General features: G+C 42.3%; 4 protein-coding genes across 4 annotated transcripts; 2 read left to right on the plus strand and 2 right to left on the minus strand.

The window, feature by feature from the left end:
- Window positions 1–306: 306 nt before the first annotated feature.
- On the plus strand, window positions 307–6891 carry LOC121613091 (rho-related GTP-binding protein RhoA-C). The gene is made up of 5 exons (XM_041946365.1): window positions 307–346; window positions 2687–2842; window positions 3868–3988; window positions 4089–4219; window positions 4942–6891. Exons 2-5 carry the CDS (start codon window positions 2687–2689, stop codon window positions 5113–5115), a joined length of 582 nt encoding a protein of 193 aa, XP_041802299.1. The 5' UTR covers window positions 307–346; the 3' UTR covers window positions 5116–6891.
- A 230-nt stretch (window positions 6892–7121) lies between these two features.
- tpk2 (thiamin pyrophosphokinase 2) lies at window positions 7122–11074 on the minus strand. Its single transcript, XM_041945651.1, has 8 exons — window positions 10937–11074; window positions 10604–10845; window positions 9808–9871; window positions 9601–9731; window positions 9349–9467; window positions 8030–8162; window positions 7814–7910; window positions 7122–7716 (listed from the first exon to the last, which is right to left on the minus strand). Exons 1-8 carry the CDS (start codon window positions 11004–11006, stop codon window positions 7667–7669), a joined length of 906 nt encoding a protein of 301 aa, XP_041801585.1. The 5' UTR covers window positions 11007–11074; the 3' UTR covers window positions 7122–7666.
- A 1662-nt stretch (window positions 11075–12736) lies between these two features.
- On the plus strand, window positions 12737–20716 carry gmeb2 (glucocorticoid modulatory element binding protein 2). Its single transcript, XM_041945650.1, has 10 exons — window positions 12737–13028; window positions 13687–13844; window positions 13940–14025; window positions 14174–14298; window positions 14417–14520; window positions 16428–16585; window positions 17396–17464; window positions 17677–17814; window positions 18629–18751; window positions 18897–20716. The coding sequence occupies exons 2-10, from the start codon at window positions 13702–13704 to the stop codon at window positions 19529–19531; spliced, it is 1581 nt and encodes a 526-aa protein (XP_041801584.1). The 5' UTR covers window positions 12737–13028; window positions 13687–13701; the 3' UTR covers window positions 19532–20716.
- Window positions 20717–21476: 760 nt separating this feature from the next.
- On the minus strand, window positions 21477–23222 carry pdyn (prodynorphin). Its single transcript, XM_041946529.1, has 3 exons — window positions 23106–23222; window positions 22619–22755; window positions 21477–22043 (listed from the first exon to the last, which is right to left on the minus strand). Exons 2-3 carry the CDS (start codon window positions 22739–22741, stop codon window positions 21477–21479), a joined length of 690 nt encoding a protein of 229 aa, XP_041802463.1. The 5' UTR covers window positions 22742–22755; window positions 23106–23222.
- Between the last annotated feature and the right edge of the window lie 2490 nt (window positions 23223–25712).

Below are 25712 nucleotides of genomic sequence, written 5' to 3' on the forward strand. Positions count from 1 at the left end.
TTCAATCTTTATATATACCACCTAAAAATTAGTATTCCACATGCCTTGAGGAGATTCAGTTAATTTGAATATTAATATTCATTAGGAACAGAGTGGTATCCAGCGGATGTAAACGGAGAACCAAACATCACTGAGAGGCTTGACCCGGGGCAAAACACTGCTCTCACTTTTATGGAGGGTAAAAACTGGGCGAGCTTGTATATGTATTATACTGGTTGGCTACCTTACTATTCATTCATGATTTCGCTGTGTCCCATTGGCTAAAAGTGTAAAACGTGGGCGGGTGCAATCTTCGTGGCACTGTTGGGGGCGGGTCTGTTAAGTCCGACAGGAAAACTACAGAAAGGCGAGTATATCTACTTAAACGGTGAATTAACGTTGACATTATTACCTACAATGGGTCTCGGTTTGTTTACTTTGTGTGTCGGGGTAGCTTCCAGAATCAAGAAATATGTTGCGGGCTCCTAATTTTATGTTTGCAGCTAGACAAGAGGCCAGCTGTCCCGAAAACTAAGCAAAGTTAGCAAGCTAATAATTAGCTTCCTTAGATGGAATGGAAACTGCTGCTAGCTAGAAGTTAGCCGATACTCCACAAATTTACAGACAAACATAGGCCAAATAAGGACAGTAATATATAACTGAGGTAACATTTGGATGGCATGTTATCTGTATCGTGTGGCAATTCACCGAAGGTTAAGTTGACAGATAAAACAACGCTTTATATTTGAGGTAAATAGCACTGAGGAAGTTCAGTTCTAATGCAACGTAAACTTACCAGATTCTCCAGTTAGGCCAGTTTGCTCCTGAACTTAAACGCTCCATTAGTGTCTTCACAAATATAGTCTTTGTCAACAGTATATTCGTCCAGTTCATTCTCTAAAGCGGCGAATGGTTCTTATGGATGAAAAAACGACTGTATATGATGCCATCTGAAGGCAAATTAGCAGGAGATCAGTCCACTAAGCATCTATATTTGTCTTGACTGAATATTATCAGGTCGTTTTTTGAAGCTTTAGTAAATATTGAAGAAGTATATCACAGATAGCGATCAGAGTTACCTGCGTTGGATTAAAAATGGAGACAGCAATAACCTGTTTTCATTAGGCCATTCAACCTGTAGATTTTTTTTTAAATCAGCATGTTTTAACATCAAGCCAGTGTTATTGTCATTTTTAACAATATGTCGTGTTTATTTAGATCATTTTAGATAAAAGGAATAGAAATGATTCTGTCTGTTCAGTCAGTCATGTTGCTGTCATTGTCATTTATTGCTGTGTTTTGTTCATTGACTTGGCTATTGACAACAAACTTAACTAAACAAGAGAACTTAATGCTTCATCCCCTGTTTTTGCTTTCAGGCCTACACTGAAGTTGGATGATCTGTGTTTTGTTTTTTGCGTGTTGTTTATAGTTGGGGTGGGTCGGTCACATTTACCACTTGTCTAAAATGCTACGCTCTTTCAGTACATTGAGAAATGCACTTGGACACGTTTCTACTCGCACATCATATACATTAGACAGAAGAAATAGTGGAGGCTCTGTGGCTTGGATTTATTGACCTGGGGAGTGCATGTGATGAAACTGCTGCTTTTGAGTTGACACAAATTGACATTGGGCAATAGTAAAGTGGCATATCCTAAAATGTTTACACAGATCAGTTATTATCATTATTACCTCACCATGGCATTGGCACAGCAGGGGCTTCAACATAGAGGTTCCCAGCAAAATAACACCAGGTTGTCCAACAGAAAAGTTTAAACCTGGCTAACTTTTGGCTGCAGCACAATCCCCATCACCCAGCAAAGCATTGCTTTGCCATTTTATTTTAATGCCATGCCAATCGTGAACAGTAGATTCCTTTTGTAAGGCGATCACTGTAATTCCACAGTTTATCTTGCAATCGCCTCAACGGGAGATAAAACAATTGTGATTTAATCTTCCCCAAATCCTCTAAACTGATGTGGACTGTTTTGATGTCTGATAAAACCAGGAACTGAAGGATCCATAACTCAGACCAGCCTTCCTGGTTCCTATTTCATCATCTTGCTGGCAATTTTAGCAACATGTCTATACCAGCGCAGCCCTGGATGTTGTGTTCATGCAGGGCTGTTTTTGCTCAGTATGAGCAAAGTGCAGTGAATTACATACCTGAGAAGATAGGAAACAGCAAGACTATTGCTGCAAAACAGCAGAGCTGGAACTTGTAGTTTACAATAATTGGTTGTTTAACGTTTCTAAAACTAAATTGTGATGAAACATTGCAGCTGTACATAATAAGATTTTAGGAGCATGTGTTCACAGTTTGAATGAGCGATTTTTCATCAATCGTCAGTAGAAATCTGGCAGAACGTAAAGTTTTTGTTATTTTTTTCAACTTAATTGGCTGGTTGTGCAGAGAACATGCTTCTTTTATTGCAATCCAGTGCAACATATTCCACACTGAATGCACCTCAGCATGCCTTTTCAGATTTCATGGGTAGGTAGTTTTGTAGTTTCTGTCTCAGAGCTGTTCATACCGTTGTCCATAACATTTTGCACTGCGGGCTCTCCGTCAACAAAGTAGCTTAATTCTGGTCAAAAATAGTCATCACTGTGCCAGTTAAATCTGTCACCTGCCTGAACTTGCCTATAAACATCCCTACCTTGTATATGGGTAAATGTCTTTGTTCTTTTATTATTCTTTCAGATGGCTGCAATCAGAAAGAAACTAGTGATAGTTGGTGATGGAGCCTGTGGCAAGACCTGTCTGCTCATAGTGTTCAGCAAAGATCAGTTCCCCGAGGTCTACGTGCCCACAGTGTTTGAAAACTATGTGGCAGATATTGAGGTGGATGGTAAACAGGTAAGCTGTTTATTATATGACACATTTTTCATATTTACAGTTTTTTTTTTTTTTTTTTTTTACAGCAATCCTTTAACAAAGCATGGAAAGCAGTTTTAGGCTCTGAACCTTAGGGGTTTTTTTCTAAGTATAGCTCCAACTAATATTGGATTTTTAAAGGTTGATGTGAAAAATGTAATAATGATATACCTGATGATATCTGACGATTTACTTTTACATTTGGACAAACTGTAATGATGACAATGTTTCTAAATTGCTGAATTGACATTGGAATTGCTGTAGTGCAATTTCTTGTTAGCTATCAGCCAACATATATGCAGATACCGATACATACGGTATGTTTGCATTAAGACAATATTGGCTGATATATCTGCCTGACTCTATTTCAGAGCCTTTCTCTTACCCCATCTCCATCTGTGATATGTATCTTGATAAGTTACCTGGATAATGACAGCTGATTACAGGGCTTAGCACACTATGTGGTTGCCTGGTAACTAGCTAATGACTAGACATTGGTAAGTCACTGAGTCCGGCTGCTGTTTGCGAAGAAATAACGTCCAGCATATAATTCCTCCTAAAATAACAAATTGTCACGTTTAGATTTCATTTTCAGTGTGAGATTTCAGAGGTGTTGGTAGGTGTATCCACCTGCTACCAGTCTTTATGCCAAGCTAGGCTAATCAAGTCCTAAATTCAGCTTGGTATTTAGCACATAGACACATGAGGCTGAGATCCATCTGAACATGTCACTCTCACAAAGAAAGGCAATAAGTATTTTCCAAAACATTGAACTATTTCTTTGATATAATACCCACATACCATATGAACAGCCAAAGAGTTATTGGTCACTGTGAAGACACTGATCATACACATGTCATAGATGTTTAGTCTAGTATCTGTGCAGCCTCTTCATGCATGTCTCTGAGACCATGACATTTAACCCTCATCAAGATATACTGGTGTACTGTATGTGTGTGGTGACGTCCTTGGTAGTAAACTCGTCCTCTTGTCTTGTCATCTTAAAGGTGGAGCTGGCTCTTTGGGACACAGCAGGACAGGAGGACTATGACCGACTGAGACCTCTGTCCTATCCAGACACAGATGTGATCCTGATGTGTTTCTCAATTGACAGCCCTGACAGTTTGGGTGAGACTTCCTCAGTCGTTTTTTTTTTTTTTTTTTTTTAAACCAATGCTCTCTCTGCATCTGCTCCATGTTCACCATGTTCACCTTTTGCCTGATGCAGAGAATATTCCAGAGAAGTGGACTCCTGAGGTGAAGCACTTCTGTCCCAATGTGCCCATTATTCTTGTGGGAAACAAGAAAGACCTGCGAAATGATGAGCACACACGTCGAGAGTTGGCTAAGATGAAACAGGTCAGTGTAGTCTCTACTTAATGGAGCTAGCGTAGATGTTTTTAGAAGTCTCAAGCCTGCGGAGTTGTGTTAGTGAAGAATTCAAGTTAATCCTACCAAAGAAGGATTGACTACTATCATACTTCATTTAAAACTCCTAACCCTTCTCCAGTAACATTCATCAGCATTTTGTAGCGCAACTTATCTATTTATGAAATATATATTTTTACAAAACTGTTTTTTAAGAGGAAAAATACCGAATCCACTAGTATATATCAATTGGCAAATGTCAAAAATAACAGATGCACAAGATTATTTCCTGGAGTGATACATAAGTGATATGTTCAAATTGCTGATTAAGCCAGTCCAAAAAAAAGAAGGCACCAGAACTCATCTGAAATATCTGCCTCCCAGTTTTTTTGAAATAGCACTTAGGTCCTGTTTATATTGCTTTATGTGCACAGATGGAGTCTTAAAAAAGTAGGGAGGAAACATAGTGACTGGACACTGTTTCTGAGTTGTAGAATGCTTGTAGAAATAGGTTTAAGGAACATTACATTTATGTTTAACTCAAAAGGTCATACAATAGGTCACGCCACACTTGTATCATCCGTGGAATGACCATGCCATGTCTTCCAATTGGTGCTGCAAGTATTTTTAAGAAATGTGTTTTTCTAAACTAAACTCTACACTTTTTTTTAAAAGAGCTTCTCTTCCTCTGTGACTATGGTTTCTCCAAACAGGAACCAGTGAAGTCAGACGAGGCGAGGGACATGGCGAACCGCATCAATGCCTTTGGTTACTTAGAGTGCTCAGCCAAGACAAAGGATGGTGTGAGGGAGGTGTTTGAGATGGCCACCAGGGCCGCACTACAAGCCAAGAGACGAAGCAAGAGGAGCGGCTGCCTTCTGCTTTAGATCGTCAGCTCACGCAGGATTGGGAGGGAGGGGGAAACGAACCAAGCCAAGAAAAATGTATCTCCTCTGTGTCTGCTTTGTCACCAGGATGGGCACAATCTAATGGGTCGTATTGGGATGAGGGAGAAAAGTCAACCCAGGCCAAAGGGAAATAAAGGAAGGTCAAATGCAAGGGAGAAAGGGAATATATAGATTTAAATCCAAGGTTATAGCCTTTAGCTTTCATCTTCTGTTTAGGATTCATTAGACCTCACATTTAGAGAATGTTAAGAGAAGGGAACATCTCTCCCACTCATGCTTTTAAGTCTTGGAGGATAAGTACTGTAAGAAGGGTTTCCAGTTCTCTGAATGGAGTACAGTGGTCTCTTCTGTCCTCAACTGTTGCTCTATGGTTTGTAGTTGAGACCAGCTCAAGAAGAGACGAGCTAACTGTTGGAAGACTTCCATGGTTTGCAGTGTGACTGTGCCTGTCCTTTAGTTTCGCCCTATTATTCTTTAAGATTTAGCTTTCTCCTTTATTTCCTGGCAGATCAATAGACCAACCTAACTCTGTATGGCATCAGGTTTCTGTTTCATGAACGTGTAGTATTTGATACAACTTTCATTCATTTAAAAAGCTGAGTTTGATTGCCATTAGGGCATAAATACATGATGGCAATGAGACCAACTTATTTGAGTGTTTTATACAAGCTTGTTAATGAATACAACAGTCAGATAACTGTATGTGATTGAACTGATGGAGACTGTCAAACACACTGTATACAGTTGGGTATTAAAGGGTTGACAAAATTGTATTATCCTTTAGACAGTTACTGTAAATCCTCAAGCAGTAGCGGGGCCTTACTTTATCTCAGCTGCAGACGGGACCAGACCTTTATGTAACACAGGGTTACATTAGAGACGAGTCCGTCTGTTTTAAACTGTTCAAGTATAATTCATATTTTATTAAGAAGCCTCCATGTTTTCTGATCTACTCCTGTTTCATTATTGATGTAAACTCAACACTTCCTCAATGTTAACCTGTTGTCTTGATAAATTCAGTATAATGTACATTTCTGCAGAACTACATCATCACTACTTAAGCTGTGTCAGTTTCTCCTTTTTAACATGAATAACTTTTCAGATTATTTTCAGTCGCTTCAATTTTGCTGTATTTTAAAGTTGCCATCGATGAAATGCAGCTCATAGGACAAATCTCCTCTTGGTACCTCTCTGTTGGAGAAGTGACTCAGCGAGTGTGACTGTTGTTGAACTGATAGAATAAGTGCTGTGGAATTGTACATTATAATGAACTTCAGCACGTGACACATTATGGTATGGTAATTCCACCCGCTCACTGTTTTTAAGCCAGCCATTATTTGTTGTTCGGCTGTTATTACACACTCTTCCATTATTTAAATATCAGCCTTTATTTGAAATTTGGTGTTCCTGTATACCAGGGTGACACTGGAAGTGTGTTTTGTCTCTACTCTCCAAGTTCACTCACGTGTACAACTATTCTTATTCCACTTTGTATTCTGTTGTATGTTACTTTAACTTCATGTGATATTCTACTGGCTTACGTTGTATTGTTTGCACACAGTTTAAAACAAAAGGTCAGCGTGGTACACACTTTGAAAAAATATGATGTCAAATAATGAAATGCAAAAAGCAAGCAACTCCTTAAGTATTGGTTATTTGTAAGAGGACTATTCTTTTGTATACAAATGTATCTTCACATTTCTCCAGTCGTCTTTTTTAATGTATTCTAAAGGAAATAAATTGTAACTGATAATGACCAAATTCTGCCACAAGATATCAGTTATTTGTATAAATCACTCACAAATCATTCCAAACTCATTCTGTGTAGCCAAACATATAAATTCTGGTCGAGCTCTCAAAGTTTCCGAAGATGGCCAGTTTAGGGAAAGAGGTGTTTTTTTTCTGGCCTAATTTGAAGGTTGAGTTTTTTCTAAAAAAAATCCAGAGCAGTTACCGTGAAACATGTTTAATAGCTTCATGTACAGTAAATGATGCTTGACAAGATTAACGGGATAGGAAAATATAAGATTTAGTCATCCCGAAATAATAAATTATGACAAAAGCATAAAAGCTAATTATTTTGGGAACAATATGGGGAGGGTGAAGCTGGGCCTTACACTGAAAGACAGCTGGCAGCTGAAAGTGATTTGAGACAAAATAAAACAAGCAAGACAATGTGGGGGCTGGATGAGAGGGGTGATGTGGCCAAAACCCGAGCACAAGTTTCACCTGGACTGTAAACTGACTGATTTGGGCGGCTGCTCCAGACAGCCTTCTTCTTTTGAGCTGCAGGCTTCCTAAGATAAGAACAAACGAACAGTCTGAGGTCTATCTTTGTCCATCGCCTTGTTAAAAGTCCACACTCAGTTCACCTGTCGTCATGTGAGCCACTCCCCTCAGCTCACAGACTGTTTCAGCCTCTGCTGGCCAGGCTCAGCTGATTCTCTCAAAGCAAGAACTGAGCACACGACACTTGGTTGGCGTCTGGGAGGCTAACATTTGCCTCTGCCAGTGGACACGGTCCTCAGCTTCACTCTAAGGTCTGATGGAGTCCTGCCACAAATTCCTGATAGCATGGTTCTGAAATGAAAAGCATACGATCAACTCAAGACAAGAAAAAAGAGATCTGAAGTAGTGATCTGATTTAATCAGTTACATTTTGTCGATGGCCACAAACCTGTGTCTGGCTCAATGAATGAGTGTCTAATGAGGAAGTCCAGCACCACCATGGCACAGTTGGGTTTGAAGTCATCAGTGGCCAGCAGCTCCTTCACCTGAAACCAAGACAGAGCTATCACAAACCCCCCTCTCGTATGTTCATCATGTCTATCCGTCTTTGAATTATATTGTTATTTCACAGGAATTCTATTCAGAATATGTCAGCAATACGAACCTTATCTATGGGCAGGAGGTAGAAATCTTGCACCTCTCCATCCCCGACTCTGGGCTTGAAATCCAGAGGGAGTTCCACATCAAACACAAACTGACTTTCTGGAAACACCCCCTCTTCATCATTGTAGGTGTAGCTAAAAAAAAAACTGAAAGAATTAGTTGCTCATGAAGGTGGTTCTAGCCGCACAGAGGCAAAACACTGTGGTGCTTTCTAACCGATCACCAGTCCCAGTGCCCTTTTCCATTTTCAGCCCTGCCCCTTAAAGGTGCCCTGAGGAGTTTTCATGTGAACAAATAAAATGTATGTTTACATTCAGTGTTTCTCACCAAAATTCATTGTGTGTATCTTTAAGGTCAACTTTCTGAACATTTTTAATTATTTACACAGCAGTCTTCACTGCCTTAGTGGGCACATTGCTGCTTTGTTGTTTCTTGGTGCATTACCACCACCTGCATACGAGTGGAACGGTTTGAGACTATTAGCGATAACATGTTAGTCTCTCTCTTAAGACTTTCTGACTCCCCTGTGCTGTCTGTGGCTCACAGCTCTGAGCCCATTGGTTCCTACTGATGATGTTAATCTTAAAAAACAGCTCACAAAGGCTCAGAAACATCCTAAACCAGCTGGTCACTGTAGTTTGTATCAAATGTTATGAGGTCGTGCAGTTGTTGGGAACTACTTTCAGCAGCGGACTGATTTGGTGCTCTAGATTCAAGATTCAAGATTCAAGAGTCTTTATTGTCATTGCGCTTGTCAATGAAATTTTCATTGCAACCCCCATGTTAGGAACAGATGGTAAGAAAGATAAGAAGACTAGAAAGAATAAAATTAAGATAACTACAATAAAATAAAATAAACCAACATGCAATAAAAATATTCGTAAAGCAATTAAAAATATAACAGAATGAAAATATACTAAGGCAATAAAATATACTACACAATAAACAATATGGAAGTGAAATGTGCAAACAGAATAAAATATACAAGCAGAATAAAATATACGCAGTGAAATGAAAGAAAAATGTAAATGTAGTTGTAATTATTAATGTAATTAGTAATTAGTAATTTAGTAATTAGTGTAAAGTAATTAGTAAATGTTGTTAGCAGCAGGTTTGTATGTGATCAACTCAAACTAAACTTCAGAGGAAGAGGATATATCAGGCTTTGAAACAACACACACACACACACACACACACACACACACACAATACTTGTTGGTGGGATTCACTTATTATTGTTTGAATCATTTAATCAGTTTTGTTCCCAATAAATCATCAGACGTTAACACTAACAGACTCTTTTCAGACGAGTACGCTCACCTTACTGTGGTGACAGGATGAGCCTTCTCAGCAATGGCTGCTGGGATACAGGCTTCCTCCTGACATTCTTTGACCAGAGTCTCTTTGACGCCAATGCCAGCAGCCAGACCGCCTGCTGCCTTCCAAGATACAACACAAGCCTTCTTGATACAGCGGTGCAACTCTGAATATGAAGAACTTTGAATGTGAAATGTTGAACGATTACCACTGTATCTATTATGGCAGCACGTCTAGACAGTGCCTTGTACTCACCACGTTGTCCAGTAGTCCCGGGTATGTCTGCTTAGTTGGGGAGCGTCGGGCCAGCCACATGCTGACTTCCCCGCTGTTGCTGACAGTGTAACCGTTGACATGGACTCCATACCTCTTCACCCCAAAAAGACCTGTGGTGTAGCATCACATCATTAGCAATTCTGAAAGAAACATTATATGAAGCTGCAGCTGTGTAACAAAACTTACTTGTAGCAGCTCTTTCCATGGACATCAAAGGAGGGTCAGAGAATTTTGGCATCACGCTGTATTTCTGAAAGATGAGAATGCCTCAGAGTTACTCTGATACATGAGCTGTTATTGAGAATGTGTCGGGTAAATTCATGTATTAGGATGCAAATTTTGTCACTCTGATTTTCACAGTCCATGGTCCAGTCCAGGACTGTCATGAGAATACATCTACTAAAGACCATGAACATCCACTGAAGATTTCATTGAGTCCCGCCTACTAATTTCCTATAGACTCTGCCGTGGACCACACAGTTGGTCAAAAAGGAAATTTTGGCCTGTTAGTAGAATTTGTGAAATTTCTGAAGAATTTTCTCTGGGAATGATGAATATCTGCACAAATTTAATGCAATACCACACATTAATTTTACAGATTTCCCTCTTGAAATCAGCATTGATTGGACCATAAAAGAGATGTCATATGAACATGATATGAACTGCTCCCGAACCAACAGGGCCCCAGAAATATCAGCTGCTTTTTAGGAGTCTGATCAACTGCACATTTGTTACTACTTAAATACAATGTCAACCACAGACAAATGAAAAAAAAATCTAAGTTCAAGAGCTTATTCCATTTTGTTCACATGGTGAATATTCTTAAATGATGTTGTGTTTAATCAGATTGCATCAGACTGCCTAAAACAGCCAAAACGTAGAGCCAGTTTTCTTCGAGCATATGAGTATCTGACAGGGGCCCATGCCTGCATTTACCTGGGCCCGACCAGGCGTGTGTGTGTGCGCGTCCTGAGTGTCTCACCTCATCTCTCCATCCTTTAAGACAGCTCAGGGAGCCCTCTTGTCTCATGGCCTGCAGGACAGCATCCACAGCCTCAGATCTCCTCTCGTGCGAGTTCAGACGGCTACACAGCGACACAGCGCCATCGTGCGGCGGACTGAACACCTCTGGATACCGAGTCAACAGAGGAGCTACATGGGTGGGAATCCAGCCTACTTGCGCCTGGTCTATCTCAAACCTAAAGCAGCTGGCACGACAGGAGCCTGTGGAAACAAGTCGGAGTGGTTACCTAAAAAAAAACAACATTTCCTAAAGTCGACTATGTTATACGTTAACACACTGTCAGTCGCCCACCTGGTAGATAAAAGTTATTCATTCGGCGCAGGAGTTCTAGTATTTTTTCTGACCAAGCTGAGTTTGCCATTTTAAATACCAGTCTGTCGACAAATCACTGTCTCAAGCACAATTTAAGTAAACGTCTTTCTAGACAAGCCGACTAACAGTCACAGCGGCTCGCACTACTGCGCATGTCCAATGCGTCTTCTTCTTCTTCTTGTTCCACTCACTCTCCTTCTTCTTCGTGGCTGACCAAACTGCTGTATCAGTACAGTAGAGATTTTTTCCAGAGATTAGCCTGGAATCTATCTATAACTAGGCGCATATATATATGCGTGTATATTTGTGTGTGTATGCGTATACATATGTACATATACACACACACACACACACACATATATATATATATCTTGTGAAATATTGCAGATTTTCTACTGTTTTTACTTTGTATATAATGTACATGTGTACAGTTGATTTTTATTCTGTGTCCTTTTTGATCTAAATCTCTCTTATGTGCCTCGCTATCTGTAACAATTTAATTTCCCTGGTGTCTGAGTCTTATCTCATCTTATCTTAAATATCCAACATATAAAAATATGAATAATACTGTTATGTATGTAAAATCTTATGCACAGTCCATGCATATAGCTTTCTAAGTGCATCTAAATGTATTGACATTTGTTAATGATAAGTCAACAACAGATTTTGTGTTATTATTTATAGTGCGGAGCGCTGTAGCCAGGGGGACTGCTGTAGAAAATTTGCATCTATGTGTAGCATAAAGCATTTTTAAAAAAGCATAAATAACCACTCCAATATAGCCAAGCACCATTTAGTAATAAACCTCAATGTAGTAATAAAGCCATGACAGGGGTCCACTGGAGTCTTAATGAGTGGCCTATGTAATTTGCTCCATTTGATAAAGGTCCCATACTTTTTGAATCCATGTATTGTGTGTGGCAGGGTCTGGTTTCAGTCATCTGATGGTTATACTCTTCAAGGCTGCTCCATATATTTGACAGGTATTGACTGGACCTCATGTCCAGGCCACTCTGAGGTCTTGTGGAATATCCTGGTGGAAAACCTCTCTGAGGGCATCAAATACGTCTCTCCAGAATACACTCATTTTAAGACACAGCCAGAATATGTGAGTATGATTGCCAATGTGTGCCCCACAGGGCCTCCGACATTAGCCCGGATGTGTTCCAGGGGAGTGGGTGTGGTTATTGATTGACATTTTGGGTGGAAGTACCAAAAACTACTTGCTGTAAATGATAAATGTCAGTCGGGTACTGTGAATGCTGAGTGGTGGACATTAACTCTTTAAAATAAAATGTCAGTCAAGTTTATCAATTCATTTGACAATTTATCACTCCATTTTTCAATTCACATACATTTCATCACTTCCACCACTCATTTAATAAGCATTTTCATCACTTTCTGGAATTAGTTTTTGTTACTTCCTTGAGGCCACGTTCCTTAAATGATAAATGGCAATGTTGTGTTGTGAATAATGAATGTAAGATGGGGAAATTATGAAACATGCCTCTTATATCTCTCATATCATAACAATTTTATCAAATTGTCTTTAAGTTAATCAAATCACTTGGTTTTCTTCTCCAGTTCTTCTTTCACACCCACGTTTTATTTTACATACATAGATTGTTTTCCCATATAACTTCACAAATGTAAAACGCTATTCTAAATAACAGGAATAATAATGTCGGTTGACTGTACTCTTACTTGTACAGTAGGTGGCGACTGGTACCATGAATATTGGGTTACGATTCGCAAATAAACCCAAAGAAGAAGGGACGACTATAGTATATATTCATGCAGCATTGTGAAGATGAGAGTAAGCTAAATATATTTGTAGTCTCCAAAATCTTTAAGAGCTGTGCAGTGTTTGAAATATAAAGGAGAGACCTGCCAGCTGGATAGCTGCACCCTCCTTTGAGCTAGCGTTAGCTTGCTGGAATAACTCCAAATAAAACTAACGTTAGCTCAGTGAACATCAGCCTCTGCCGGGCTAACAGTCACATATCCTCACGTTTTCACCACAAGACGAGGCAAACAATCAACCAACGACAGTTTTAACTGAGACCAAAAGGTAAGAGTTATCCAGTATTACAAATGCCTTTTGCCTTTGCTCTATGCGGTAACGTTAGCCTTATCACGTCGCGTTCAGTATTAGCAAAATAAGAGCAGTGCACACCAAATCCCATTCAAAAATCACAAGTTTAAGATGCTGTTGATGTACAACGATAGCCAACACATTTAAACCACAGTTTAAGTCATTTACAAGTAGGGGTGTACTGTAGCTTCACGGCATAACTGTATTACACAGAAGAATCGCTTCAGCCGTACCTCCATGGTACTGTCATCGTTCCTCTGGTTGGCTAACGTTAGCACCCAGTGTGTAATGTTTGAGTTGTTATCCAGCACTGATGCTAGCCTGTGTGCTAGTATACGCAGCAGACATCGTTGAAGTTTAAAAACCACCTCATTACGAAAAGTTACCAGTCATTAAAGTCTGAACAGTACACTCTGTAGACACCTCTCGTTCAGTATTTCTTTTTTGTTGCACATTCTTGCCCAATGCTTTCAAGTTTATTTCATTTGCCTCTCGATTTGATAATGTTTTATCTAGCTTTGGAAATTAGTATTATCAAGTAAACCCTGTTCTTGTCATTTCTCAGCCTTTTCAGATATTACATAAAAATATCATTAACAGCAAGTGTCTGTGTCTCATACTATTTGTATTGAAGCGTCACCTGTCATCCATGGCTTCATCAGAGGTCAGCATGCAGGAAATGAGTGAGGTTGTGATCGTCACCATACCAGAAACAGCCAGCGAGGACCTCCCCTCTGTGGTGGAGGAGGATAAGGCAGTTCTGGTGACTGCAGAGCTGACCCCTCAGCCTGGGTAACCTATACACACCTTTTAGAGCTGGTCGCCCTGTTGTTCAGTTTGCTAGACTGAGACTTCAAAGCTGTGTGGTTTTTCATGTGGCCCACCAGGGAGGACATCCTCACAGTGGCCCCAGTGGAAGCAGAGGCTGAGGCCAGCAGAGCAGATTCACTATCAAAGGAAGAGGCAGTCATTGGTAATGTCACCTTCACGACTTTATTACCCTTTGTAAAATGGGGCAGTTCAGGATCAGCTGAATAAATTTTATGCCTTCAGTTTGTATAATGTGATGAAAGAGTTGACTCGATGAATGTATGATGGTGCCTCTGTCTCTGTCTCTGCAGTGAAGTTAACTGAGGAGGTGGATGTGGAAGCTGATGTCTTCTACCCAATCACCTGTGGAGACGCCAAAGCCACGCTGGTCTGGAAGAAGTTCGTCTGCCCTGGGATCAATGTAAAATGTGTCCAGGTATGAACTGTAATTTTAAACCCCAGAACCTGTGTAAAATCAGATTTCTGAGCACATTTCAGGTCATGTAAATGTGGATCAACAGCTCATGACAGTTTGTCTTTTCCTCTCTGATCAGTTCAATGAGCAGCTCATCAGCCCGAAGGAGTTTGTGTGTTTAGCAGGGAAATCTACTCTGAAGGACTGGAAGAGAGCCATCCGCCTCAACGGGACCATGCTCAGGTCTGCACTCATCAAATGCACAGTGAATTTTACTTGCTTTCATTTGATACAAGCCCCACAGCCTCCTTTTTTATGCAACATTTATTGCATTTTTCATGGAAAATCAAACATCTTGGAGAACATCGGATTTGTTACATGTTTGCAATCCTGGTGTTAAGAACTTTTCAATAGACTCCTGGACCCTTTTAACTATCGTGGTGATTAATGACGTTTAAACGTGTTCTCCAGACTCCAGATCATTTTGCAGGAATTTGACAGAATGCACACTCTCGCAGATAACAGAGACGTGGGTTGGATTTGTGAATTTAGCTGTGAAAGGGACCATTCAGAATGAGTACATTTACTTAAGAAACTAAACTTTATTATGCTGCTAATACTTCCATAAAGGATTTTAATATACCTCCCACCACTAGTTGCCTTGGGCTCCAGGGATGCCGAGAACAATCAAAAGTCAAAATACATTTTGGCTGCTGAAGTTAAAAGCCACTGAGGATTTGGTGTAGCCAAAATGGTTTACTGCCAGACCAGAGTCTGGTTGAGAGACCAGTGACTACACTGAGTCACTGCATCCATGTTAATGTAGTTTATCAGTGCCAAGACTACAACTCCGTAGGGCCATTTGTGGCTCTTTGCTGTAATTCAAACAAAATCAGCGTTCAGACATGTTCAGTGTTCAGAAAGCTCTGATATTTCCATATCTGATTGATCCTCGACACGAGACAAACAATGATTGTAAAGCTGAATCAACATTGACCTAAAAGCAAAGCACACATCAGCGTGACAGCGTATCTTTGCCATTCTTACATGCTTCGAGTTAGCAGGTTAGCATACGTATTGCGGCTAGAATTGCACTGTGTGAACATGCTGACAGTGAGTTTGACAACATTTGAAAGAAGAATTTAGACAACTATGATATCTCTCAGTTGATGAAAAGAACTGCAGAAATACCAACAAACTTGTGTCAGAACTGCAAAGCCACCATTGCTGCCAGTTACATCTACATAAAATTCAGCATTAAAATGAGCCTGTTTCACTTTTGCCTATGCCGTCACAAGCGATAGTTATGGTATAATGCTACTTGCTCGATTGTAATAGCGTAGTACTAATGTCAATTACACAGCGGTATCTATATACATTTTGCTTACATTAACTTCCATAAATTACTGGACAGACCAGACCATGTAAGACTGCAACAGTGAAAGTTACACAGTCTTGGTTTAATACAGCCGACATCTGATTTCACTTGCTCACGATCCACTAGAAATACTGATGAATAGCTAATTTACGGTATTTATCTGTTGTGACTACTAGGCTAGCAGTGAGAGAACTGTCTGTCTGTCTGTGAATAATGAATGAATGCTCCCAAGTTGGAAATGCAATGCTTAGCATGGTAGCATTCTAATAACAACATGTTAACATGCTAGCATTAACATGTGCAGGTAACAATGTAGTGTTTTGCATGTAACCCTTTACATGCAAACACTTGACAGTGTTATGGGCTAGGACACTTGCCATAAAATGTCAAATGCCAGTTAGTGAGGAAGATTTCCCATCAGTGATAATACACAGACATTTACTGGTGCATTGGGCTGAATGTTCAGAGTGTAGTACCACATTCTAGTAATGTTGTGGCACCACATTGTGATTTTGGCCGATGAGATGGCTGCAACTGGACTGGATTTCTTAAAAAACAAAAACAAAAAAATCTAGCCTATTACAGCTTTATGTTCCCTTTAAAACATGGTGATAATGCTAATGATGAAAGGCAGGACACGTGTCTGCGTTGGACCAAGGCGGATGGTGTTAGGGATGTGATTCCATTTCACTTCCTTTCAGTTGCGCATGTACAGTTGACAAAAATGCCTCAGGATGGCACTGTTCCATCACACATGTTGCGTATCGTGCAGGAAGATCATGGACTCGGGTGAGCTGGACTTCTACCAGCATACAAAGCTCTGCTCCAACACCTGCCGCAGCACTAAGATAGACCTGGTGGGAACCAAAGTGTCCATCAGCTGTGATCAGTCTGCTGAACTGGTTCCTGCCACCCCCTCATCAGCTGATTGTAAGTTCCACAGTCTCAGCCTTTGTACCAATTCATTCTGCTCTCAGTGTTATATCTGAAACTGGTATGTGTGCTGGTATATGGTACAACATGTTGTTAAAACTGAGAGGGTTTGTAGGCCCCCTAAACATTAATAACTCAAATCATCAGTTGTGGAAACTTGTAGCAATACTACCAGACTGAGTATAATTTGGACTCGCTTTGACTCAGGTCTTGGGGAAACAAGTGGTCCCATGAAGACGTCCAGCTTGTAGAACCAGGCCCCCGTTCTTCATACGTGGCGCACATGAGTTACCCAGGTCCTTTGAAGCTGCATAGATTCATCTGGTGCGTGCTTATTGACAGTTAGCTGGATCATGATCAGTGTTTTAGAGTGAACCTCATACATGAACTCATTTTCAGAAACAAATGGCTCGCTTCCTTAAATTTTATTAGATCACTTGATAAAATATACAACCATAAAGTTTCTCCACTAAAAAACAACCAGTTCTGTTGCCACTGTCTTGGTTGATAATAAGAGTACAGTGTTAGGAGAAAGATAACTTCATTAGCTGGACAAGACTGAACAGGATCATTTTAACCTGATCACAGTATGACGGTGTGGATGAGTTAAGCCACGTTTGAAGAACAGGGCCACGGACTTTAAAAGTGACAGCACAGGCTGAGTAATGAGAAATAAATGAAATAAAATGTTGTCAGGGTGGGAAAGCTTCTCAACCACCATCAGAGCCGTCACTGCAGCCCAGAATGAATACAGACACAGATTTAGTGATGTGCTTTAGTGAGCGTTGTTTACTGTTTGTGTTGCAGTGAACGGAGCAGCAGCCTCTTTTCCAGAGGTGGCAGAGGAGACTTCAGAGTGGGTCACAGCCATCGGAGGTGATCTGCAGCCTGCATACACACTTTCACCATCATGTGGAAGCAGCTGATTGAGGGGATTGTTCTGCTCTTCCTGACATATTTGTGTGTGTGTGTGTGTGTGTGTGTGTGTGTGTGTGTGTGTGTGTGTGTGTGTGTGTGTGTGTGTGTGTGTGTGTGTGTGTGTGTGTGTGTGTGTGTGTGTGTGTGTGTGCGCGTGCGTGTGTGTCCAGAGGACTCTGTGGCGTTCTGGCGTGCAGTGAAGGAGGCAGGACTGCTGGAGGAGGTGGTGGAGGACTTCCAGAAGGAGCTGCAGGAGGTGCTGAAGGGGCTGCAGGAGAGAGTGTGTGACCCACCGCTACAGGTCAAAGGTACAACCAAACACACACACACAGACACACACAGGTACAGGTACCTCCAACAACAACATAAAAAATCATAACCTCAAGGAAAATGACAAAACATTATAGACTGGTAACACACAGACTGCCTCCACCCCACCAGTTTTTAACAAACTCAACACCCCTTTAAAGCTTGAACACATATTTTCACATATTTAAAAAATACATGCTAATCAAGTTTTTATGAGCCACAGTCAAGTCATTATTTCATTCTTCTTCGGGTGTGTGCACAGAATATGTCCAAATCTGGTTGATCAGACCTGTTTTAGTTGAAGAACAGCACAGCCAATGAAGCTCTACTAACTTGATGACAAACACAACAGCAGGAATTACATCAGCAGCGATCATCACCATCGTGTGCGCATGAGTTTTTTTTGGTCAGTTTTAATGAAGAGAGTAGAAGAGTACTTGCATATCATACTCAAGTGAAAGTACTGTTACTTTAAAGAAGTTTAATTTTGCTATTATGTTATTCACAAGAAAAGTACTAGTTGTAAGTAGATATATTGTCTGTTTTATTGCACATATTCTTCGTTCTTGTCAAAACCTGGCTCCTGTATTACCCACAATGCAACTCAGCCACTGACAGTTTGGTCATATATTCTTGTGTTTTGCCAGTAGGGCCCTGCAGCAGAGAAGAGAAGCGGGCTGCAGAGGTCTGATAAGCTCGCTTCTTTCTAACTCCGGGTCTGTTATAGATGCTACGAGCCACATTAGCTGCAGGACGTGCTGATGCCAAATGGCTGTGTCCCATTGAACATGGATTGTTGCTTGTTTTTGTCAGATGCTGTCTTGCTCAACAATATCGTGCAGAACTTTGGGATGTTGGACCTCGTGAAGAAGGTTCTGGCTAGTCATAAGAGCCAGATGGACCGGTACAGAGAGCAGTACACTCGCAGCCTCGCCGGTCAGTACAAGAATCCTGATTGGTCTTCACAATCAGGATCAAGCTGTGTAGCTCTAGAGATATTTTACCCTGCATTCTGTGTTCAGGCTTTTATAAAAATCCTGGAGTGTGTTTGTACATACTGTTGACACGTTGTCTCCTGCAGCTCTGGAGCAGCAGTGTGACGAGCACAGGAAGCGAGCCAAGGAGCTGAAGAGCAAATCCCAGCACCTCAACAATGTCCTGATGACCCTCACCCCAGTCCCCGCCCCCCCCGCGCCCAAGCGTCCCCGGCTGACCCGCGCCGTTTCCGGCCCGGCCTCGGTCGGCGCCACCCCCACACAGATCACTCTGCCTCTCAACCAGCTGACCGGCCTGCCGCTGGGCAAGGTGCTGACCGTGGCAGGAGCCCAGGCTGGCACCAACCTGGGCGGGTACACCTTCCTGACCTCCTCGCTCTCTGGGTCGGAGCTGGCGGCCGACGCCTCTAACCTGACTGTGTTGTCCACAGCGGTGGGTCAGGACGGCGCAGCTGGGGCCGGCAGCTCCACACCCTCCACGGCCTTCGTTAAGGTGGTCGGCCCTCAGTTCCAGCTGGTGACGCTGCCGGCCACGCTGCAGAGCCTGGCCAGCACACAAAACACTGCTGTCCAACAGCAGGTCGGGAGCATCAGCGTGGTGGACGCCACGGCAACTGCTGTGGAGGATTCACAAGAGGAAGGCCAGGCTGATGGTGATGATGAAGGTCAATCAGAGCAGGTTAAAGGGGAAGATGGCGAGCAGCCGGCTGAGCAGCAGTGAGACGAAGGACAGCTGTTCTGCCTCTCAGCTTGTGGTCGCCTTCATTAATCACTGTGGAGCCTGGATTGAATGTGCATTTCCTGTGAAGGCTGAGGGCTCGTCCACATTTTCACTTTTGCAGACCATTTCATACATTGTGTTCATTTCCCATTTAACGCAGCATATGAGCCATCCTTGTAGATGTCCTTCATCTTTCAAGATACCCAAATTTATGTTAGAGTCGCATCTGGTGTCAGAAGTGTGAATTCCAGTAGTGATTTTACTGTAAATATGTTTTTGTAACTAATATATTTGATACAGCTGTTTTCTGTAGGGATTCATTCCACATAGGAGGCTAAAAGGACAGTTGCTGTGTTTGATATTAAATGCTCCGTTTTCAAAAACTAATTGTGCAGCATTATTACATATTGTAAATATTAATGTCAACAGCGAGTAACTGATTTCATTGGTTACTTTGTTTGACTGCACCTCACTGTCTTCATCAGATAAGATAAGATAAGACTTGGGGGGGCGTTCTAAATTCATTTATATAAAAAACTGTACAGGATCTGTGTTTTGCCTCTTACATACAGTAGTATGATATTTGTCCTGTTGCCTTTAAGACAGCTTACCCTCCTCTGCTGTGCAGTGTGTCAGATTCAGCTGAAAAACTAAAGTTATATGTAAAGACAGGTTGTAAAGGGCCGTCCTGCAGGAGACAGGCTGAGGCCTTTAGCGCCCCAGTTTAGATTGGGCTATCCTGTACTATTCTTCCTTCTAATTGCTAAACAAATGTGCAGTTAAGACCACATGCTAATCGCCACACATGAAGCAGGGGCCTCTGAGGTCTCTGAGGGTTTGGTCGGTCACAGATGTTCTCCATTAAATTCGCTGAGTTTTTGACCACATTGAGAGCAAAGTGTGACTTTACTTTGCGCGTCTCTTACTTGGCCACAAGGTGGCGCAACAGTATTACAGTATGAAAGGCTTTGAGTGGTCAGGCTGCGTGTTCGTGTCTCCAGCAGTCACACGCTTCAGGTTTCTTCCTCTGCCTGGTGGATGTTTGGTTGCACAGTGATGTGACTGATTTCAGACCAGTAGAGTGATTTGGATCGATAGAGAAAGACTAAGCAGAAAACCTACTTTTGTTTCGGCTTTGCAGGATATTTCCTGGTAGAAAGTTTAATGGCAGCATCGGAAAGAAGAATGTAAGATTAGATCAGTGTTTGACTTCTGTCGTCTCTTCTTGGGCTGTTTGGCGACAGTTTGACAGTCTGGAGCTCAAACTGTCGCCTGTCGTGTATTTGTGATTGTATTGAAGTCAAGTTCAACTAAATAAAATTTTCAAACTCGCAGCAGATCAGTTCTGAGAGATGGTCTGTTGGTTTCAAAGGACAAAACAGTTTTACTACATTCGGACCATTTGTATTACTAAAAGTTCACATTTTTAGTCGCTCACAGCTGCCTGTAATCAGGAGTGTGAGGATACGTTTGTTAATTGGCTTAAATGTTTAAATTTCATTTAAAGTACACCCTCGATGTTACTGATCTATGCCGAATGTGTGTTTTCACATTTTGTACAGGAAAATGTTCGCCTCTGTCCGGCTATGAGTGTCGACAAGGAAGAAAATGTAAAATATGAAAACTTTTGAGCGGAGTTTGGCACCGCGGGAGGAGACGCACTGAGGCTGACATCCGCCGCGCGCGTACCACTTTCGTTTGAACTTATGTGACAAATGATAACGTGGTTTTATTAATGGTTTTATTAAACAAGCATCCTTTATTGAATGACAGACGATGATGCCAATAACACAGAGATGAACGTTGTTACACAGAAGTTAACCGCGTAGGCAATAAGCAACATGGGCAGGCATATACTTTTGGGATAACTGGTGGCGTTTCAGGTGAACCCGCACAAGTTCTTTCTAGTTTATATATATGTATATATATTTTTTTGAGAGTTCGTCTATAGGCTCACGTCATCATAGGAGTAGTATGGCTCCTCCACTGAGCGCACAGAGATTTTGAAGTGGCGGCGCAGAAAGCCTCCGTACCGCTTGTCCCACTTCAGGTTGTTCAACTTTGGTCTGATCCTCCTCATGAAGCCTCCGTAGCGCTTCTGCAGCTCCTCCGGCTCCTGGCTCTCCTCCTCCGCGGAATTACTCCTCCTTGATTTTGGGCCGAATTTGCGTAAAAAGCCGCCGTAACGTTTAACGTAATTATGGAGCATCTGATCCTCCGCGGCATCGTCTGCGTCCTGCGGCGCGTCGACACCTCTCTCCTCCAGCCTCTTCAACAAGTCCTCGTATTTCTTGGGCAGCGCTCCGGCCTTCAGGATGTAGTTGTCGCGCCACGGAGAGTAGAAGATTTTGTTCTTGTTCTTGTCGATCCTCTTAATGAAGCCGCCGTAGCGTTTGACCAGGTCTGCCTGCTGGCTCTCCTCCTCCTCCGCAGCCTCATCCTGGCTGAAGTCTGCCAGCCCCGGAGCCGGAGCGCAGCTCTTCAGCTGGCCCTCACACTCCACACTGCACGACTGCAGGACACACACACACACACGGAGAAAGACAAGAGTGTGAAACCAATGACACACCGGGTGTCAACAGTGAAGTACTACAAGTCAGCTTTAAACCTTTCTTGTTTGATGAAGACATTTTTCTGGGTTTGGCGTCCGTTTCAGCAAATTAGACCACTGTCTGAACCCTGATTTCCTGCGTCCATTTCTCGTTAGGTAGCTTTACGGTGCTGACATCACACAGTGTGCTTGTCCCAAGCTTTATTAGTACTTATAAGAGAAACATAAAAACCTAAGATGTCACGTCTTTACGCAACCCATCCTCTGGATGTAGTCTAGTGTGCCTCTTTCAGCGTATACATACACTCAACAATCAGCTTGGCATGTCGTTTAACTTCAGGATTTAAGAAATTCAAATTGATAAATTAATTAAATGAAGTCACTCCATTTCTAATTGAAACGTTTGCTGCCAAATTTTAACACAAACACAAAAAAAGAATAAAAGAAAAGACAACATGCAATTGAAGGCCAGCAGTAGTTTCTCTCCGCCTGTCGTTTGAAAGCTGAGCGCTGCGTAAAGGCGCCTCTGATCTTACCAGGCTGCTGAGGACCGCGTCGGGGCTCAGGATCTGCTGCGCGCATTTCCGACACTGTGAAGAGCAATCTGCGTGGATGGAGGGCGGCAAGCTTAGTATCAGCACCAGGACATACCACTCCATTCTTCACCAGATCCCTGACACACACACACACACACACCAACAATATTAACATAGACAGTGCCGGTGAGTCTGGATGAGCTTAGACTGGCTCAGAGTGGTTTGAGGATTTGTAGACTCTAAAGATTCAACACATGACTTTAGCTTCACTGATGAAAACTACTTAATTCTTGAGAACATTCTTAATTTAGCCTTTTAAAACTCTGCTCTAACTCATTAAAACACCCTCCGCAGAGCGCGCAGGCCCTGTGGCACCAAGTGTGTCCCTCATCACTTTGTAAGGCTGTTTAACGCCAAGCAGAGGAACCTGAAATGTGATCAAAGTTCAAGTTTCTGAAAGACAGAGCGTAAAGCATTGAGTGGGTACCTCAGGAGTTGGACAGATACTTCCAGCCGTGTTAGGACTCGCAGAGGCGCATCTACCATGGAACGGAAAGTCGCTGACCGCCCTCCAACTCGTGCGTCTCTCCTGCGCGGCTCGTCGCTTTTCTTTTTATCGCCGGGGACTTGGCTGTGTCACCGCAGCGCATCAGAGCAGCTTCTATTGAGGGACCAATGGGAGGGAAATACACTGCGTAAATATTCCCACCGCCTCCCCGCTTCAGGAGTTTTTAACAACGCCCACACAGAGAAGGTATAGGAGCGGCAGCGCAGCTCGTCCCATCAGCACATTATCATCATCGCCGTCGTCATCATCATCATCATCGCTCCATCTCTGGGGGGCCTGGATCAAACCCTGGGCTGTAAAGCACTGACATCAGTGAGCAAAGTGTTTTCTCTTTACAGCGAGACTGAAGGAAGAGGAGGGAGAACAATGAGAAATCAGACCGAACTTAGCAGAAAACCCTGATCCAAACATAAACACGATGCGTTACACTGACTCATGATATTATACTAAACTTTATTTACACAGCATTTTTCTTTACAGTGTTCACAAGAGAAAAATAAAAACCAGAGTGGAGAAAAAGCCAGTGTAAGGATGCAGGCGCAGGGGTGATGCGATCGTGCCTCTTTGTTCCAGTGAGGAGTGGAGCAGCAGCGTTTGGCTCCACCTGGAGAGGGTGGAGGGAACCCCGGCTGATACCCGAGGACAGTGCGTTGCAGCAGCCCAGAGTCGATAAACGCATGTGCAACTTTTAGTAGATCAGAGGTTGATAAAAATGATCTAGTTTTAGAGATTAACTGCAGCTGCAGACCCCCAGCAAAAAAGTGAACCAAAATCCAAAAGTGATGTGGGGAATTATTAAATCTTTATCATAAACTTTACAAAGCTGAACCTCTAACTTCACCCCACCAAAGCATTAGTGTCAGAGTTTGAAGCTTGCTGACTGAGCAGTGGTCTTTCATATATTTATTCATTCATTCATTCATTTTTGGCCACTGGAGCAGCTTGAAAGAGAAAAAAGAAAACGTCATTCTTCATTCGTCACTATGAGCATCATACAGAGGTCCAGTGTTAATGTAATATTAGTGCAGCTTTAAGGCCTCAGAGTGCTTTAAACCACAAGACAGAAGTATTCGTTCCAACTCCAAATGGCCACAGTCAGAGGCAGAGTGGCACGCCTGCAGCTCGGCTGTTCTCATGAACAAAGATGAAGGTGGCTTTTTGAGGACCATGAGAGAGAGGTTTGTGCACGCTGTCGTATCTTTGCACACCTGCTCACTCACTGTTTAAGTGGGCCTCATCATCATATTGTCAGTTTGAGAAAATCAGAAAAGTCGCTTGGTGCAGCCACCCCCTGATTTGGGTCGTACGCTGATACATTGACTTGACAAGCACTACATATACAGAACGCTTATGTCATTTTGCGCTATGCTTCTTGGTACTGAAGAGATGGCTGTCTTGTTTCGGACTTTTTTCCCCACGAGGCATCATTTTATCACAAACATTGTCTCATTGTTTGTGACGATGACACAGCCAGCAGAGTTTCATTTCTATCCATCTGTTTCTCTAACCGGTGGTACTGACTGATGGAAGAAATGAAGAGGACTCATACAGTCACACTTTGCCCTCAAGGTTAATACAAATGCAATGTTTTCACCCAGCAGCGACAGTGACACAGTCTGTGTCACTGATAATGCCTTCACTCTAAATGGAATCGCTTCACATCTTCCCCACCTCTCTCAAATCTACACCTACAGCATACCATGGTTATAACTATGCCTTCAGGTCGGTTTGTGTACAGAGATGCTGAGGTCAGTCAGATTTGGGGGTGAAGGACAGAAGGAACACAGACAGGATGGCTTATATCTAATAGTTATTAGCAATTTATACCTCTTATACTATCTGTCAGCCGCAGCAACTACACAGGCAACAGCACTGAACCACTGCATGGCAACTTTTAAAGTACATGGGTGTAGGGGGGGCTGCAGCCCTCTCAGCTCACCTACTTCCTGTGTCCATGTTTATGTATGAGATCAGCAGCAGTGAGGCCAGTGAATGCCCTGGTGAAATCATCCACACGTGACGATTCAGCCTCATCCCATTATGAGGTCGATGCCTTTAGAGGCTCACTGCAGGGCCAAGGTTACACTGCGAGTCCTCCTATGTTCGTTTCATGGAAGGAATAAAGAGCACCTCTGGATATACAACTGAGTGAAGCAACAACGTACAGTTCAACATGGCGCCCTCAACAAGTGCACAGTCGGTATTTCGTTCTGTTGTGGTGATGTATACAGCGCCTGCCGCACATTCAGTCAATCCCTGAAATGCTCAGGAGCATTTCCTGCATGGGATTGTGTGTGAATGGGAGCAGGGATCAGTATTCAGGGAAGGGGTAACATATCAGAGAAAGTGCTGACACAACTGTGTTGTGAATGAAAGCAGAAACATGGCAGGAACAAGAATGTGACTGACGAAAGATGGCTGCAGCATCGTGTGCTGTTACTACATCATGACTTTTCTCATTAACTCACATACATGCATCCTGCCATGCCCCGTCTTCTTCTGTTCAGTTTTATGGAGGTTAGCATC

The sequence above is a fragment of the Chelmon rostratus genome, chromosome 10 (genome assembly GCF_017976325.1).
Source record: "Chelmon rostratus isolate fCheRos1 chromosome 10, fCheRos1.pri, whole genome shotgun sequence".
In the NCBI taxonomy this organism is placed as follows: Eukaryota; Metazoa; Chordata; class Actinopteri; order Chaetodontiformes; family Chaetodontidae; genus Chelmon; species Chelmon rostratus.

Bases quoted from the DNA above. Each gene is read 5' to 3' on its own strand.
- tpk2 (XM_041945651.1), bottom strand. From the start codon at position 11,006: ATGGCAAACTCAGCTTGGTCAGAAAAAATACTAGAACTCCTGCGCCGA. The intron at 9,732-9,807 runs GTAAGTTTTGTT...GCTACACCACAG, and splicing joins CATGGAAAGAGCTGCTACAA to GTCTTTTTGGGGTGAAGAGG. The intron at 8,163-9,348 runs GTGAGCGTACTC...TTTTTTTTTTAG, and splicing joins CATCCTGTCACCACAGTAAG to CTACACCTACAATGATGAAG.
- pdyn (XM_041946529.1), bottom strand. From the start codon at position 22,741: ATGGAGTGGTATGTCCTGGTGCTGATACTAAGCTTGCCGCCCTCCATC. The intron at 22,044-22,618 runs GTAAGATCAGAG...TGTGTCCTGCAG, and splicing joins ACGCGGTCCTCAGCAGCCTG to TCGTGCAGTGTGGAGTGTGA.
- gmeb2 (XM_041945650.1), top strand. From the start codon at position 13,702: ATGGCTTCATCAGAGGTCAGCATGCAGGAAATGAGTGAGGTTGTGATC. The intron at 14,521-16,427 runs GTCTGCACTCAT...CGTATCGTGCAG, and splicing joins CTCAACGGGACCATGCTCAG to GAAGATCATGGACTCGGGTG. The intron at 17,815-18,628 runs GTACAACCAAAC...TGTTTTTGTCAG, and splicing joins CCCACCGCTACAGGTCAAAG to ATGCTGTCTTGCTCAACAAT.
- LOC121613091 (XM_041946365.1), top strand. From the start codon at position 2,687: ATGGCTGCAATCAGAAAGAAACTAGTGATAGTTGGTGATGGAGCCTGT. The intron at 3,989-4,088 runs GTGAGACTTCCT...TGCCTGATGCAG, and splicing joins TGACAGCCCTGACAGTTTGG to AGAATATTCCAGAGAAGTGG. The intron at 4,220-4,941 runs GTCAGTGTAGTC...TTCTCCAAACAG, and splicing joins AGTTGGCTAAGATGAAACAG to GAACCAGTGAAGTCAGACGA.